This window comes from Dipodomys merriami, unplaced genomic scaffold (genome assembly GCF_024711535.1).
Source record: "Dipodomys merriami isolate MVZ:Mamm:240054 unplaced genomic scaffold, mDipMer1.0.p SCAF_69, whole genome shotgun sequence".
NCBI classification, from domain to species: domain Eukaryota; kingdom Metazoa; phylum Chordata; class Mammalia; order Rodentia; family Heteromyidae; genus Dipodomys; species Dipodomys merriami.
In genome coordinates, this window is record NW_027206279.1 from 1,189,187 (window position 1) to 1,206,486 (window position 17,300).

Consider the following 17,300-nt stretch of genomic DNA (forward strand, 5'->3'; position numbering starts at 1 on the left):
CAAGACCTGGGCTTGGCCTGAGGTTCATTCTTCACACCCACAGACAAGAGAAGGGGCACAGAAGGCAAACAGCTAGGTCTTCATGGTGGGAAGATCACCGTGTTGTTAGAAATGCAAGCAACTTGCAGAGGAAACGTCCACCCATAACACATAGGTTGAAAACAAAACCTCCCAAACACGCCAGTGAGGCTTTTGTGGTTAAAGATCCTCCAGGTGCTGTTGCCCATTCTTTCCTGTGGGAGAAGTCACGGGGCTTCTGTATAAAGGCCCTGTGCAAAGCAGTCCCTCTGAGAGCTGACCTGCCAGTCTCCACTCCGAGGCCTGCCACGGTGGCAGGCTCATTTCCATTCACAAGCCTGCTCGTATTTATAGGTAGGCTGAATGCTGTGCCTTTGTACTTTCCAAGTGTAAAAAGAATGCACAATGACATTTGGAGCAGCGGGTATGACCAATGTCAATGTTTATACTGTTTGTTGAGATAATATTCATAGCTAATATTTATTGAGGACTTACTATCTATGGAGCACCCTCAATGGATTAGCTCACTGAATCCCCACAGGCGTTGAGACAAGCACCGTTATCATCCTCCTTTGATGCATGATGACACAGAAACAGAGCTAAAGAAACTCCCCCCACCTCCCAGCCGCCCCCACCTCCCAGCCGCCCCCCCTCCCAGCCAACCCCCCCAGCTACCCCCCACCTCCCAGCCGCCCCCCACCTTCCAGCCGCCCCCCACCTCCCAGCCGCCCCCCACCTCCCAGCCGCCCCCCACCTCCCAGCCGCCCCCCACCTCCCAGCTGCCACCCACCTTCCAGCAGCCCCCCCCTCCACCCCAAGGTCACATATTTTAAAGGAATTTTTCAACTGTGGAAAAATGGTTTTACATTCATCTGATATGGCTTAATAAATTGGAAACAAAGCTAAGCTTCTCTAAACCCAGAGCTATCTGAGTTATTCAACATTAAGATGTCTTTGTTCATCGATGTAACTCCAAGAACTTGTCCAGGTGTAGGTGGTCAGTAATAATCGCTTATTTAAAATTTCATAACAACTAAAGGGTGTCTAAAGGCTACAAAAACCTGATTTCCTTTGAACGATAAAATCTATCATTTACTAAGCCTATCAATTTGTCTGCCTGCCCATCTCTCTTACACACTGTACTAAATGATATACTGTCATATATTGTGAGCCCCCATCCTACTCATAAAAATGCCCATGAATTCTAGAGAATGTATACACGCAGAGTGCGCCACCGGGACTCAGAACCCTGCTGCAGACGTGTTTTGCTTGACTGGGAGTGTTAGGAATTTCCTCTCTGAATGTGTGTATCAGGCCTACCTTCCGTGGTAAGTCAAGCCTGCTTCATATATGCGCTATCTGCCTGCCGCCACGTGTTTAGTCCGCAGTTCCTCCCGTCTGCAGGCATCTGGGGGTGTGGAACAGGTTGAATTTGGGCCATGTTTTAGGACGAGGAGGTGACTTCTCCCAAGCCACTCCTTTCCTATATTCGAATACCTCCCTCGAGGCAGCATCAATGCCCCTTTATAAATGGATAAAGACAGGCCATCTGACAGGCACTGGACAACAGGAACACAGCAGGATATAGCAAGTGCTTTAGCTCTGGCTTTAGCCATTTGCCCAATGTGTTCTCTGTTATGTTTTTCATCCTAAAATGCCTCCTGCAAAGAGATTTATTCAGAGCTTCTAGGGTTTATTCCTGGATCCTTCTACCCAGCTGACAGAGGAGGTGAGCCCCGCCCCTCCGGCAGGGGAGGGACCTGCTCCTGCCCCGCCCCCACGGGCCCAGCCTCCCTACTTTCATCTGACCTCTTGCATTCATCGCTAGAGCATCTCTGTAGCCAGCTGGACCCTGCCTCTATCCTGGACTTATTTACAGTCTGGATTTTGTCCATGCCATAGGGTGCATCAGTTCCAATCAGTGCTTTCCTACATTGTGGATACCTTTTTTAATTTACTTTATGTCATTTATTATCTTTAAGTAGTTGTACAAAGGCATTGCCATTTAATGAAACAGTTTATAACTACAGTATATCTTGATCAAAGTCACCCATCCCTCTTTCTGAGTAAAGATCCAGAAGCACAGCAAATCAAAGAAAGACTTGATAAATGAACACATTAAACTAAAATGTTTCTGCATGGCAAAGGACATAGTCAAGAAGCTAAAAAGACAGTCTACAGAATGGGAGAAGATGGTGGCCAGCTACCGATCAACCATGGCCTAATAGCCAGAGTATACAGAGAACTTAAAAAATTAAATCCTCAGAAAACCAACAACTGAATTAATAAATAAGCTGAGCTAAAGAGAGTCTTCTCAGAAGGAGAAATGGCCAACAGACACATGAAGACACGCGCCGGTGATGGAGATATGTCCACCTCTTCCTGTGACTACAGGACGCAGGAGAGAACCTATGAAGTTTCCACCGAGGTCACGCTCAAGGTCTTATCACAGCCTGCAACTTTCACAGCAGCGCCCCCATTGGCCAGCAACTTTCACAGCAGCGCCCCCATTGGCCTGCAACTTTCACAGCAGCGCCCCCATTGGCCTGCAACTTTCACAGCAGCGTCCCCATTGGCCTGCAACTTTCACAGGAGCCCCCCATTGGCTGTTTGTGGGGTCAGGCGGGGGAAGAAGGCCCCCTCTCCCTGGCATCTGGCACTCACCTTGTCTGTAAGGTTATCCTCAGCTGGTTGGCAGGACTCTAATGCCTGCTAGGAGTAAGACAGGATAACTGACAATACTTAGTTCTACCTCAGGAAAGCTGCACCTTAGTGCTCATGCTGATGAAGCCCCATCTCACCTTTTAAAAAGCTGGGACTTTTTCTCTTGGTGTTGCCACTGAGTCTAAATTATCACAAATAAACTATATTCTTGCAGTCCTGGCTGTAAAAAGTGCTTGTCCTAACTCTCGTGAGACTCTCCCTTGCAGGTAGGCCCCGCCCCCTCCCCCAGCTCGGATTCCTGCACCTGGACTCACTGCGCATACTTGAGAGGTCCCCAAGAACCAGGCTCACCCTCTCTGCTATGGTCCCTGGGCTCTCATCTACCTCCAACCTAATTCCCGTTCCTACAAGAACTGGCTCTGCTCAGCTGTTAATGACGCCCATCAGTAACAGTACTTGTTGAACCATTTTGCAGGTCAGTGTTTTTAATAGAGGGAATTTCTTGAGGCAATGCCTTATCCCAAAGACAGACCAAGCAGGTAAATACCAGGTGCAGGTCATGCTGACACTAGCACCAGCCCGCACCCTCCTCCCCGACCTCCCTGACAGCTCTGATGCCCTGCTCCCATCCTGGCTGGCATGCACTGCACAAAACCACCTATAAACTGACTTCAGTGGAAAAATGGATGGCCAGACAAGTTCTGCAGCAGCAGCAGCTCCCTCTCCAGAGCTCCTGCCTGTCTCCCCTGCACGCGAACGCGAGCAGCAGCAAGCAGCTATCACCCCAGAGGGAAAAGCTCACACTGAGTGTCATTTCTGAATCTCGTTGTAATCTGATTTCAGGATAAAGTGTTTGTTTTCCTTCTTCTTGGGCACTGAATGCCCCAAGTAGACAAGCTTATGCAGGGGGTGGTAGTCCAGAAGTCAATGAAGCAGTTACTGACTAGGAGGTGGAAAGAAAAGCAGGACTAGTGGCTCAGAGCCTACTTGTAAGGCCAGAGCCCCCTCAAAGGACAGCAGCCAGCGACAAACGCCAAGTCAGCACTTTGCTCTCAGCCTGGGAGGGGAGGAAGTGAGTGCATGCGAGGGGAAGGTACGGCTCTTCCATCCCGGAATACTGCATCATCATCTCAGAGCAAAGCTCAACTTGTTTTCTAACAGCCTGGAATTGGGAATGACATAAGGGAGCAACAGTTGGCACCACAGAGGCCAGTAGCTGATCCAGGCAAAGGGGCCAGGACTTCTTCTCTTTCTCTTAAGTGGTATTACGATGGCGAAGCTCACTGAACTGAGAGAGACTGCAGTAGCTCAAGTGTCTTTGTCCCTAAAACACCCCGTAGGAGAGGATGGCTGGGCAGGCACCAGCCTGAGACCCAGGACACACTGCCCAGCCCCCGGGAAGGTGGTGCCCGGCAGCCTCGGCCCTGGCCGGGCTCCTACCACCGAAGCCTCTGTCTCATGTGGTGTCTGCAAAAGGAATCTTTTCAAAGGCTGCCATTCCCCCAAGCAGATAAAAGCAAACCAGCAAAATCACTGGGAGGAAAACCACATAGGTTTTTACAAGAATGCAGATCCTCACTGCTCTGAGGGAAAGAATGAGCTCATAGAAGAAAGCTCAGGGGACTGAGAAGCACTTTGAAAGGAAGAGCTATGGCGCTCAATAATAAAGGTACAAACCGTAGCATCAGTCATCTCCTGAGATGACCAAGAGGGATGGAATGCTTGGTTTGGTGCCTGGAATCCTGGCGGCCTTCATGGTTTGAAGACTACCATCCCGTGGACTTGCCCTCTCTCATCTTCTCATCACACAGCTGGAGAAACGTTGGGGTTTGGGTGAGGCTAGTAGACAGTGCTGGAGATGGTGATGCACCGTGTCTGGGCTGGAGGCAGAGATGACCCTCAGGGGTGCTGCCCAGTTAGAGCCAATCATAAACAGGGTCAGGCCAGACACCACGGCAATGCCCTGTGAAGTACCGTGAGGTCTCCTCTCATTTCAGGTATTTATTGCTGCCTTCTGTGACACTTGTGTTAAGGCAGGGTCTCTCCATGTATACGGAAGAAGAGCAAAGAACAAAAAACAAAGTCTCTGAAGCTAATTCATACAAGGTCACAGTGAACCAGTGCTAGAATAACAATTCCTTGAAGTTCAATTTCTTCATTACCACTACTAGACAAATCTTGCATTAAAGGTAGCTTTAACAACAGAGTTAATTTAGATGTGTTTACATTGAGTTGGACCTGGCAAGAATTACACATATACACAACATACACACGTGTGTATAGTATTAGCATCTTAAGACAGTGTGTATAGTATTAGCATCTTAAGACAGAGGACCTCTTGTCTTACACAAGAGACGGTTAAGAATCACCTAGAGGTGATTCTATTGCTCAAGCGATAGCAATGGCTGAGCTTGGGGATTTAGCTCAGTGGAAGAACACCAGCCTGGCAAGTGCAGAGCCCTGAGTTCCATCCTCAGCTCTGCAAAAGCAAACAAACAACCTGGAAATGGGCCAGCCACTTCCAAATTTAAAACTCCTATAGAGTAGTGGTAGTAAGGTAAAGGGTAATGTAAGGCATGAGAGACAAAGGCTTTCCTAAGAGGAGGGAATAATGATCACAAAACAAATATACAAATATACATAGCATATCTGTATGTTGTAGTGCATTTATCTATATGTCACAGATACATGACATATCATATCTATATAATATCCTAGCATATTTATATCTGTACGCACAGATGTCAAGTCTTTTTAAATGCAAATCCTCTAAATGTGAATGTCATTTTTTTTCACTCTAGATAAATTTCCTCCCCTCTTTTCTCCCTTTCAACAACCTTTCCTTCAGATCAGCCCTAAGGAGCTGGAGAAACATTCTTATTTTTCCTCTACTCCAGTATTAGAAAACAAATTAGGGACTTTTGAAAAACTTTGTTTCATTTCAGTGTCCTCATCCTTGCTTATTAATTGCATCAGCACAAGAAAAAGCGAGCCGACCTGGGTCACACACCCTCCGCTTGCAGGCTTGTTCCTCCATCTTCCTGGGAGCCACACCCCACCCCAGGTATCTCCAAGCTTACAGCTGACACACACACACCCCCAGGGTCTACAGCTCAAGCCCCTTTGGAGAGAGTCTAGCCACGTGTGAGCACTCCTGGGAATACAGTTTTTCCAAGCTTGATTTGATTCCTTTGGGAAGACCATCCAGCTTCTGCCCACATCTGTTCGGGATACTTCCCTGGAAAGTTGGGGCTAGCAAGTATCTAGACATACTGATACCAGTCTCAAACTCAACCAACGCTGAGAAGCCAAGGGGGAAGAGGCTGACTGCCAAGGTGGGAAGTCCTGGAGTAACTCAGGGGTGCTCTCTGGTTTGCCATTTAACCATCCACCGCGACCCAGCAGACAGCCCCTGCTCACTGCACAGCCCAGACAATGCGGCAGCCAACCCTCCTGCTATTACCAGTCACCAACACTGGGACCTCCACGCTGAGGAAGCCTTGAACCTCTTCTGCCCCTGAAGGAAAAGCTACCACAGCACTGGCTTTACCCACAGCTCTATTACGTAATGAATGGCTGTGACAAGCAAGCACCAATCCATGAACCACAAGGTGAAAGTTCACTTCCCACCCTGGGGATCCCAGTCCGGGCTTTATCTGAGGCAGCTGTGAGAGGAGCCCAGCGTGGATCCCAGGAGGACCGAGATGAGCCAGTCCTGATCTTCATCCCATGTACTAGTCTGCATTCAACAAGAGCTGCAAACGAAGTTAACAACTTTGAACTGGAGGGCTATATTGTGCAGACTATGACCGATCTCTAACTGAAACTATAGACATGCATGTCCTACCTCAGCCTGAGTTTAGTATTGAAACCCTCTGGTAAGATGGATTTTCTTAAAGACTCTAACTGAAGATTGGGAGTTTTGTCCTTTACGCGGAGACTGTCATCTATGGGAAGGAAACAGCTTCTCCTGGGCACGGCTGTGCTGTCTCTGCCGACTGTCTGGAGATGGGATAATCGTCATTCTTCTCACTGTCACACGGGTGGCTGGCAGGTTTTCAGCTGAGCATCTTCAAAGCCACACCAGTGACACGGGCTACATCAGCACAACAGCTGGGAGGGAGCAGATGGAGGGAAAGTTCCAGCCTTGAGGATGATTGATTCTGCCTGTCGGTCTGTCTGCCTACCTGCCTCTGGCTGGCAAACACACCTGCCAGTGATTTCAGATCAGAAGAGGACATGCCATGTTGAAAATCTGAAGATTTGGGGTGCAGAAGCATGGACTGAACATGTGCTGAGCCTCTAAGCCCCTTGTTTAGGGCCTGCCTCCTACCTCCTGCCTTCTACTTAAGAAACAGCAGGTCTCTGGGGTTGGGAAGGTGGCTCAGTGGTAGAGTGTTTGCCTTGCATGCATGAGGCCCTGAGTTTGATTCCTCAGCACCACATAAGCAGAAAAAGCCAGGTCTCCAGTGTATGTCAGGAAACAACCAAAAGGGGCAGGAATGTTTAGCAGGTGTCTAACACCCCCCCCACACACACACACGGACCGCTGTACACTTCTGGTTCATTTCATGCCAGCAATAATTCTAGCTACTTTGTTGTCAGTACTATCATAATAAAACAGGACACCACAATCGCTGAAAATGTGATTAGGATCTCTGATCCAATATCTTTCTGTGGTCTATTATTTTTTAAGTAGGTTTCAGAGCCTACGTTCACGGTTTCCCAGCACGATTTTATTCCATGTCAAAGAGCCATCTTCTCAGCCAGGACAATGCTCGAGCTGATCAACGCACTGCCAAAATGTTTCAGTGCGCCCGCCGCGTTCCCTGCCACCGCAATAGTTACAGGTGACGCTGATGAGCGCCCATGCTTCCGTAGCCCGCGCCCCGCGCCCCTGCGCTCAGATCCGGGAGCCGCGGGCCATGACCCCGGAGTCAGAAAGTGACAGAGGGTGGCACGCCCCTGCGCTCAGATCCGGGAGCCGCGGGCCATGACCCCGGAGTCAGAAAGTGACAGAGGGTGGCACGAAGCTGTCCTGTGGGACAGAGACCAGGGAACGCGCCTGGGTGGCGTTTCCCAGCCCAGGGCTCCCGGCTCCTCACACCTGCCCAGGGCGGGAGTCCGGGCCGCGCTGGACAATGAGCCCTGGCCACAGGTGCATCCGAACAGCCAAGCAGCCTGATGGGGGGGGGCGGGGAGCGGGGGAGCGGGGCGCGCGGGGGGGCGCGGGGGGAGCGCGGGGGGGGGGCGCGGGGGGAGCGGGGCGCGGGGGGCGCGGGGAGGAAGGGGCGCGGGGGCGCGGGGGGGGCGCGGGGCGCGGGGAGGGGGGCGCGGGGAGGGGGGCGCGGAGAAGGGGGCGCGGGGAGGGGGACGCGGGGAGGGGGGCGCGGGGAGGGGGGCGCGGGGAGGGGGGCGCGGGGGGAGCGGGGGCGCGGGGAGGGGGGCGCGGGGGGAGCGGGGGCGCGGGGAGGGGGGCGCGGGGGGAGCGGGGGCACGGGGAGCGGGGGCGCGGGGAGCGGGGGCGCGGGGAGCGGGGGGCGGGGGCGCGGGGGGAGCGGGGCGTGGGGGAGGGGAGGAGCGGGGAGCGGGGGCGCGGGGGGCGCGGGGGGAGCGGGGGCGCGGGGGGCGCGGGGGGCGCGGGGCCCCCGCGCGGGGCGCGGCGGGCGCGGCGGGCGCGGGGCTGCGGGGCGGCGGGCGGGTCTGCGGGCCGCGCGAAGGTTTTCACTCCCCCCCCCCCTCCCGGCGCCGGGGATCCCAGAACTCCGCCCGCGGGGCGCCGGGCCGCCGTCCACGCCGGGTCCGTGTCCTGCAGGAGGAAACTAAGACTGGCTGGGGGGGGGGGGTTTGTGGGACGTGGTCAAGGTCACCCGGCTGAACTCCGCTGTGGGAAGCGGCCCTCGGGGCGCCCCGCGTCTAGACCCCGCACACAGTCCCAGCTCGACCTGCGTCCAGATCCCGCACACACTCCGGGATCGACCCGCGTCCAGATCCCGCACACAGCCTGGGCCCCCCACGTCCAGATCCCCGCACACACTCGGGCTCCCCACGCAGAGCGCCTTCCCGAGCGCCCCGCGGGGCCACCGCCTCCGCCCGTCCCCGGAGCGGGCTCTGCGCCGCGCGGCTCGCGGGACGGGCGCCCACGGCTGGCGGGGGGGGGGGGGGAAGGAGCCCCGGGCGGCTTCCGCGGGCAGCATCTGGACCGGGCGCCTCACCGGGGGGCGGGGGCGCGGGGGTCAGAGCCGAGGCCCCCGGGCGCGGAGCGCGGGGCGCGGGACGCGCCGTGGAAAGCACGCGGGGCAGCTCCGGCTCCGGCCGAGCTCGGAGTTGGGCGCGCAGGGCTTCCCCCAAGTTGCCAGGACCGCGCGGCGGGCGGGGGTCTGGACGGCGCCCGGGATGGGGCGCGGGGCCGGAGCCCGCGCAGCCCCCGCAGCCCGCACACTCACCGTCCGCAGGAACTGGATCTCGTCCTCCGCGCCTTCGCCGCCCTCGGCCATGGCCTCGGGCCGGGGCCCCGGCCACCGCCGCCGCCGCTCCTGGCTCAGCTCAGCTGCGCCCAGCGGATCCCCGACCGTGCGGGGCGCCGGGAGCCGAGAACCGGGCGCCGAGAACCTCACCGCACTGCAGAGCGCGGCGCCGCCGGCAGCCCGCCCACCCGCGCAGCTCAGCCCGGAGCCGGAACCGCGGTCGCCCCGCCCCGCCCCGAGCGGGAGGAGGGAGGGTCGGCCCCCACCCCGCTCCCATTCACAGACCAAGGGCGGCTTCCACACGCGCGCGAGAGAGCCGGCGCCGGCGCCCCGCCCCCGCCCCCGCAGAGCCCTGCCGCCCGCCCCCGCGCTCGCCCCGCACAGCCCCCGCGGAGCCCCGCGCCCGCCCCCGCGGAGCCCCGCGCCCGCCCCGCGGAGCCCCGCCGCCGGCGCCCGCACAGCCTCGCCGCCCGCCCCCGCACAGTCCCGCCGCCCGCCGCGTTCTCCCTCAGAGTAAAGGCTCCGGCTCTGCCCTCCGGAGGCCCCAGGTACCCGCGGGCCCGGTGGAGGCCGGGGCGGGGGCGCCGCGAGCCGCCGAGCCCGGGCCTGTCCTCGGGCCGCCCTCGCCTCTGCCCGCGGGAAGGAAACCACAGGGCCGCCAGCCAGCCCCGAGGCCCGGCCGGGTCTGCGGCGTGAGCGGGCGTTGCTGGATGACCGCACGGCCACCACAGACCCGGAGCCGAGAGCGGCAGACCAACAGCTGGAAAGGCTAACAACCCCAAGCAGACAGACACAGACAGACACACAGAGAGACACAGACACACTCACACAGAGACAGACAGACACACAGAGAGACACAGACACAGAGAAAGACAGACACAGAGACACAGACACACTCACACAGAGACAGACAGACATACAGCGACAGACACAGACAGACACACAGAGAGACACACACTCACACAGAGACAGACACACAGACACAGACACAGAGAGAGACACACAGAGACACAGACACACTCACACAGAGACAGACAGACATACAGCGACAGACACACAGAGAGACAGACACACGGAGAGACAGACAGACACAGACACACAGAGAGACACAGACACACAGAGAGACACAGACACACAGAGAGACAGACACACACAGAGACACAGACACACAGAGAGACAGACAGACACAGACACACTCACACAGAGACAGACAGATACAGAGACAGTGACACAGAGAGACAGACACACAGACACTGAGACAGACACACACACAGACAGACACACTGCAGTACTGGGACGGAGCCCAGGGCCTTGCGTGGGGCAGCAGCCACTCTACCACAGAGCTGCATCCCCAGTTCCATCCTTTTCATTTTTATCTTTCTTTCCAGCACTAAAACACCTTTCACGTGCGTAACTTTTAAAGGCCTAACGCGCTGAGGCCTGAAGATTGAAACAGAGTTCATGTATTTATTTTCTCCTCTCCTGAGGACTTCCACACACAAAGATACTCTTAGATATCTTTTCCCAATAATGGAGCTTTAAAATGCTAGTGAGGGGTGGGAAGGTGGCTCAGTGGTAGCGTGCTCGCCCAGCCCTGGGTTCAATTCCTCAGTACCACATACACAGAAAAAGCTGCAAGTGGCGCTGAGGCTCAAGTGGTAGAGTGCTAGCCTTGAGCACAGAGAAACTCAAGGACAGAGCCCAGGCCCTGAGTTCAAGCCCCCAGATCAGGAAGAAACAAAAAAAAGCTAGTGAAAAATGGCTACCACCACATAATGAAACATCTCATTTGCTATGCATTACATTATTCATAGTGACCACCTGCCCAAGAGATGGTAATGAACCCGAAGCTGGGGATTCCAGTCTAGGAAAGCCAGTTAAAGGTCACTTAATTTACTAGCCAAAGACCTCCGACCTTCGTTCTCCCCATGAACTTCATAAATCTTTGCTTAATTAGCCACAGAGGAGGCAGTCTAACTAGCCAGGATCCACATATTTGAGGACATAGAATCTCACAAAAGCCTTCACCCCTATTATTGGCAGTTTATTACATGCTACACCACACTGAAGCAATCTTCAGTATCCATTTTAGCCTCACCTCTAGAAGAATCATCTGTGTGCTGAAAGTGCATTTCTCCAGTAATTATGCGTATGGCTTTGGTCTGCATTGACTCCAGTCAAGGCATTGACAGGAAGAGCTATAGAGTCGAGGTAGCTGACTGCTAGCTACCATCATATTAAAGAGAAAAACGTGTGTGTGTGTGTGTGCGCACACGTGCTTTTTATTGACATATTTAAATCGCACACCTCTTTTACAGACAACGGGGCAGCTGATGGTGTTAAGTAATAAACCTATGAACAGGAAGGACTTCGAGGCATATATTGCTTTTGGTTTGGTGCCAATAGGAAAGATGCACATTTGACAGCAGTTCTTCTTTTTTCTCACATTTGCAAGTGATTATCATTAGTGAGGATCTTTATCACAGCCACAATCAGCTACTAGGTTTCTATATACTTTCCTTTCAAAGACTTGGAAGCCACATCAAAGTGTTTAAATCCAGGCAAGTATCTAAGTTGCAATTCCCTGTAGATGAACACAGGTGTCTCCTCTTCCTCTGCCTCCTCCTCTTTCTCCTTCTCTTCCTCTTCCTTTCCCTCCCCACCCCCCTTTCCTGTTTTTGTTTTTTTTTTTATGCCTTGCATTCAGAGGATTACATTACAAGGTTAAAGCTAACACATCACCCTGGCTCAGAGTTCAAAGCCTAAACCACGCAAAGGGGCCATGTAGCCCACGTGTCCCGAGGTGAGGGGATCGGAGCGCACATGAAGCGACCTCGGCGGCACAGGCTGCTCACCTGCCCTCAGGTATTCATCTCCACTACCATCAATTGGACTTGTTCATCTTTCAAGAGTCTGCAGCTGGAACAGTAGAACAAAGCAAGAGTTCAAGCCACCAGCAGAACCAAGGCTCATTTCTGTTTGCCTCCAGGTCAGCCTCTGCTTAATCATGAGTGTATAGGTCAGTCCTTGTCAGCTCTTTTTTAAGTTCCATTCTCATTTGAAGGAAGCCTCCCCCCTCCCCCAACACACACACAGAGAAAAGAAAAGATGCAAATCATTTCCAGGCAGATCTCATGGACTTCAAGTTCACGGCAAACACTAATAGCATTTTTCTGTCTGTTTCTAAGTTCTGTTCTGAAAAATACTGTGTCAACATCTTTAGGAAGTGTGTTCTGTTGCTGTGGCATACTGAAGTTCACTGTTCCCCTGGGGGGTGGAGCTCACCCATTCCCCGCAGGTTTTCCTTTGGGCCAAATGAGATCGGAGTCCAGTGGCTTATGAAATTATACTTAACCAGGTAAGTCAAACTCAGGCTAAACTCGGTGCTTTTGGTTTTTTTCTGCATTTTAAATTTTTCCTGCAGTTCCATAGCACAGATTTGTTGAAGCTGCTGCTAGAAACCACCTCCCTGACTTGCTGCAGTTTCAGTGATTGCTGGTGGAGTAGGTGGGCACAGGGTGGGAAAGGAGACACGTGTCGCTTTGTGTCACTGACGTCAGGTGTCAGAGCGACACTTTAGAAGGTGAAAACGTAGGCGAATCACATGGATCGGAGCCCAGGGTGTGAAGCTGTGGCCAACCCTCGTTCATCTTGTCTCCAACAGTCTGTTCTGAGCTCAGCTCACCTCTGGAATGTCTGAGCTGGTGAAATCCCCTTCCCACAGCTCAGGGAACCTGACAAAGCAAATCTTACTTCTCCGCAGGACAAGGGTGCGTAATTTTCAGTGGAATTCAGAGTTCCTGTGCCCCGGGAAGCCATCTCTCCTTTGAGGTCTCTTTCTCTCTCTGTTACTGCTGTGCCAGCCCTCATGGCAGAATGCTCCTGCACTGTGTCTGGGGGGCTTTTGGGGCTGCGAGTGACTCCCGCTGCTTTTCCTTGAGATTCGAAAAAGAATTAGACTTTAAATTCTACCCACCGCATACGTACAACCTAGGATTTAGAGGAAACAAGCAGGTTAGTCCAATGGGTCCATAGACCAGTGTTTTGTTTTGTTTTTAAAGGAGAAAAATGGCAGCCTGTCCTCCTTCTAACAGCCAGCTTTTCAAATTGCTGTCAAGTGCCCTGAAAATCCAGTGCTGGTGGCTGTTACCATTGCAGGAAACAGTAGAAAGGGACAAATCTGGGAATTAAAAGTAACTACGACACAAACTCTGTGTCTGGTTCTCTATTTCAAATTGACATCATTTCGGTTATCCTGGCTCAGTGAGGCTGGCTGGGTGTTGGTGCATAATGATGTGCATTTTCAGATGAGGCCTGTTTGAAGCTCTTGTGTCTTTAATATTCAAAATTTATGGTTGGCAGCTGAAGGGAGAGCGTTTATTCTTAATTGCCCAGCGGTAACATTATGCTTCCTCTAGAAGGAGCTCAGAAATGTTTCCCCCAAACTCAGCGCTGATGGTGATGACGCCAGTGTCACTGGTAGGCTCTGTTCTGTTCGTTTTCCATGCATTAACCCATCTAGTCCTACAGAGGCCCTGCGCTGTCAGAACTATTATCATTCTTCATAGTTGACAAATGAGTTAACTAAAGCATGGAATCAAGAGACTCCTTACCCTCAATTCTCCAGTCACCTTGGGGCTACACCTAGGGCAGCTTGAAATGCAGCAATCTGCTTTATTCGAACAAAGGAGACAGTGATACTGGTAGCAGCCAGACCGCTGTCACAGCCCTTTGCAGCCTAATCCACCAAATGACACTTGCCATGTTCTGTTCACTAGAAGCTCACCCCTAGGCTCAGCTCGCGGTGGAGGAGAGGCAGCAGCCCAAAGGCATAGAAGCCAGAGGTGGAGATCACCGCATCGCCTCAAAGCCTCTGCCCACACAGTCTGACTGCAGAGCCTTCCAGAGCCCAAGACTTGACCAAGAGAGGAGCAGGAAGCTGCATCAACAAACAGCCCAGGGGTGAGGAGCGCTAGTGGGCGGGCAGTTCCAGCGAGGATTTATGCTGGGTAATCCCGGCCACTGGAGCCTCGGGAGTTCTATTTCCCTCCCTGGCAGCCCAGATACTTTCTCCAGCCTGGACCACAGAGGTGGTCAGTAAGGCTTTGGGAGCAGTGACTGTTCCTCCCACTCCCGTCTTACAGTCTAACTGACCCTCTTCTTCCTCCCACAATTTTACATGTTCCTCTTACATTTCCCTGCTTTTGTTCTGGCCAGCTTTGGCCTGAGCTAGTCCTTCAGGCACCCTCTCCAGAACTTTCCTGACACCACATACCATCAACAATCCCCTTCTATTTTCTGGGCTCTCAAGCAATTGCCAGCTAACAGAATATTCTGTTTTAATTCTCCTCTCTAGAACTTCATTATGTTCTTTCTGAAACAGGAAGCAAAGCGTACCCTGGGGTGACTGGCTGGTCCCAGGAATTTTGTGCCCTTGCAACTTGAGTCCAGTTCTTTTTGCTAGTGACCAAACTCCATCGGAGCTGCCTGTGGTTTCTATGCCTTCTTGATCTTCTATAGATCATGACAGGGCCATGAGCATGTTCAAGATGTGCTAATTCAGTTTGCCATACAGTCCAAGCAGTTTGGAGGGGCTCACCCTCCCTTAGCCTGTTATGTCTGCCGTCTGAGTCTAACAGGTAGGGCCCGAGACAGGAGAAAGGTCTGTCTCCCACGCAAGGAGCCTGAACATTCAGCCTACAGCTTTTCCTGGGGTCCTGATGTCACAAAATCCAGCAGCTATGGGGGCTTTTCTTTTGTTGGAGAAATTGTCAGGAAGTATTTTTTTTTTACTGAATAGGCTCTTAAATGCCAGATTTATAGTTGGAGATGTAAAACCCAAGGTATACAACTTGTATACACACTCTCTATTTTAGTACACTGTTTAAGGGTCTTAGAGTGTGGCTGGAAATGCTGACTCAGTGCTGATCTCACATCTTTGGTGTCTGTGAGAACTCGAGCTAATGTCTTACGGCCTACCAGCTTTAGTTCTCCCTCCTGTGACATGAAGTAATACTACTACCTGGAAGGATTGTGGTGAAATCACATTGTATTAAACTATGCCAGGTGGTTAGTATATCATCTGACATGTGAAAATGCTGGAAAAATTAGCTCCTCCAACTATTATATATTTAATACTGTTCTGCGTTGGGAAGAATAGAGGAGCTGAGAGATAGACTTCCTGTTCTTATTTGGTAGTCAATATTTAATATGCAAAGCACTGGAGAGACCAATTGTCCACAGTCCCTGCTGAGAATGGACACAGAATTTTTTAAAATATAGATATTTTCTTGTTTCTGTTACATTTTCCCCAAAAGGTTGAGGAAGAGAGGAGGAGGAGGAGGAGGAGAACCACCACCAATTTACTAAAGAATATAAGCTCCTTCCGTGGCCTTCTGCTGTGGTTGCCTGGGTACACTTCCCTTCAATCCAGAAGACCAAGGGCGCTGACCAGGTGCCAGCTTTGTTTGCCCTGGGTCATGGAGTGCTGGAACATTCTTGGGGCAGAGCTGTTTTGGGGGTCTACAGCAAGGAAAACAGTTCTGGATGCCCAGGTATTTGCAGCGTGACATGTGGCCCAGAAGCCGGTCACACAGATTGCAGTGGCTGCCTGGTTTGTTTCCCAGGAAAGATGTCTTCCTGAGATATTCTTCGGGATGACTGCAGTGATTGCAGTGAGTGACATGCTCACCGCTGATGATAACCACCACCAAAGCTTCACAGGATCCTGCTCCACAACCCTCTCCAAACTCCCCTTCGACAGAGGCCTGCCCTAGCACCTTGCCTCTAGCAGACCGGGGACTTGATAGGGCTGAATTCAGGCAATGATGTTCTGTTTAGAGACAGACTTGGGGGTTGCTTTGATGTTCTGTTCAGGGATAAGAAGCAATATGGATTTGGACTGAATGGCTGCTCTGGTACATGTTTGAGTTAAAAGCAAAGTAAATGAGAAAATACCCCATCTCATCAGTGACACCCAGGATCAAAAGACACATGTGCAGGGGGCTGGAGCAAAAGGTGTGGGAAAATGAAACCGACTAGGAAAATGGCTTTGTCTTAGAAGAGGGCACCAAAATTACAGGTAGGTAGCAACGTCATGGATGTGGTTAGAACTCTGTTGTAATAAATAACAGAAGGGAGGTTGTAAGGCAGAGGCCTCCGGGGATCCCTATGTATCAGGTACTGCTTGTTGAATTACTACCTACATAACCTTTTAAAATAAGTAAACACAGATTAAAAATGACGCAGGCAAATCATGAAAATCTCCAGCGATGAACAGTGAATATGCCCACAGTAGGCAAAGCAGGGTCTTTTAGAAGTAAGAAACTGTGCATAGGAAGACCTAGAAGGCTGTAGACATGTGATGCATATTTTAATTTGTTGTGTATATATTCTTGTTTGTGTATTTTCCCCTGAACCTTTTAGGGCTCACTCCAGAGTCTCGCCCACTGCGCTAGTCGCCTACCAACATACTGGTTTATGGCTCCCTCTGGTGGCACAGTTAATCTAGTAACACTAAGAAAGCTCTTAGAACCCTGTTACCCTCAGAGTTGAGCTAAAGATTCGGATAGGCTTTTCATATAAACCCATAACTTGTCACTGAGTGAAGAGACAATGAACACCTAACTATATCTCCATCCATGTTTCTTGTAAATGATTCAGAAAGCAGTCTGGGATCTTGAAGTTCCACAGTAATATTCATTGTACTTCTCTATCCATTAAGAATAGTGAATGCAGAGGAAGTCTTCCTCTGATTATTTGAAAGACTGGGGAAAAGGACAGAAGTGAATGTCAAAGTTCACATGTTAGAGGCACAACTCCCAAAACAAATCCTGACATTCAATTGAGCACACTTTGGAGAGAGCATCTCGGGATGGATGTGGCTTGGGTCAGGGGGCCATCAGGTCTGTGTAACTGTAACTGTGAACAAGGGGAAGAGGGTAGGACAGGGAGTGGGCCAGGATACATTCCTATCAGTCTAGAAAGGGAAGTGATCACATGCTTTGAGCTTGAACTCAGTCTGCTGCTGCTGCTGCTGTGCACTGAATTTACTATAAGTAAATTCACATTCACCAAGTAATGTACTCTAACTCATGTCACAAAAAGGTTTTAGGACTCTGCAAAGATTTCTCACAAGGAATATTGTATAAT

At 52.0% G+C, this 17,300-nt stretch overlaps 1 protein-coding gene across 1 annotated transcript in view; it reads right to left on the reverse strand.

Moving 5' to 3' along the window:
• Window positions 1–9,288, reverse strand: part of Ryr3 (ryanodine receptor 3) — a 348,483-nt gene extending 339,195 nt beyond the window's left edge. The window contains exon 1 of the mRNA XM_070005709.1: window positions 9,129–9,288. Coding sequence (XP_069861810.1) covers window positions 9,129–9,179 — 51 coding nt within the window. The 5' untranslated portion in view covers window positions 9,180–9,288. The remainder of the gene's footprint in view (window positions 1–9,128) is intronic.
• Between the last annotated feature and the right edge of the window lie 8,012 nt (window positions 9,289–17,300).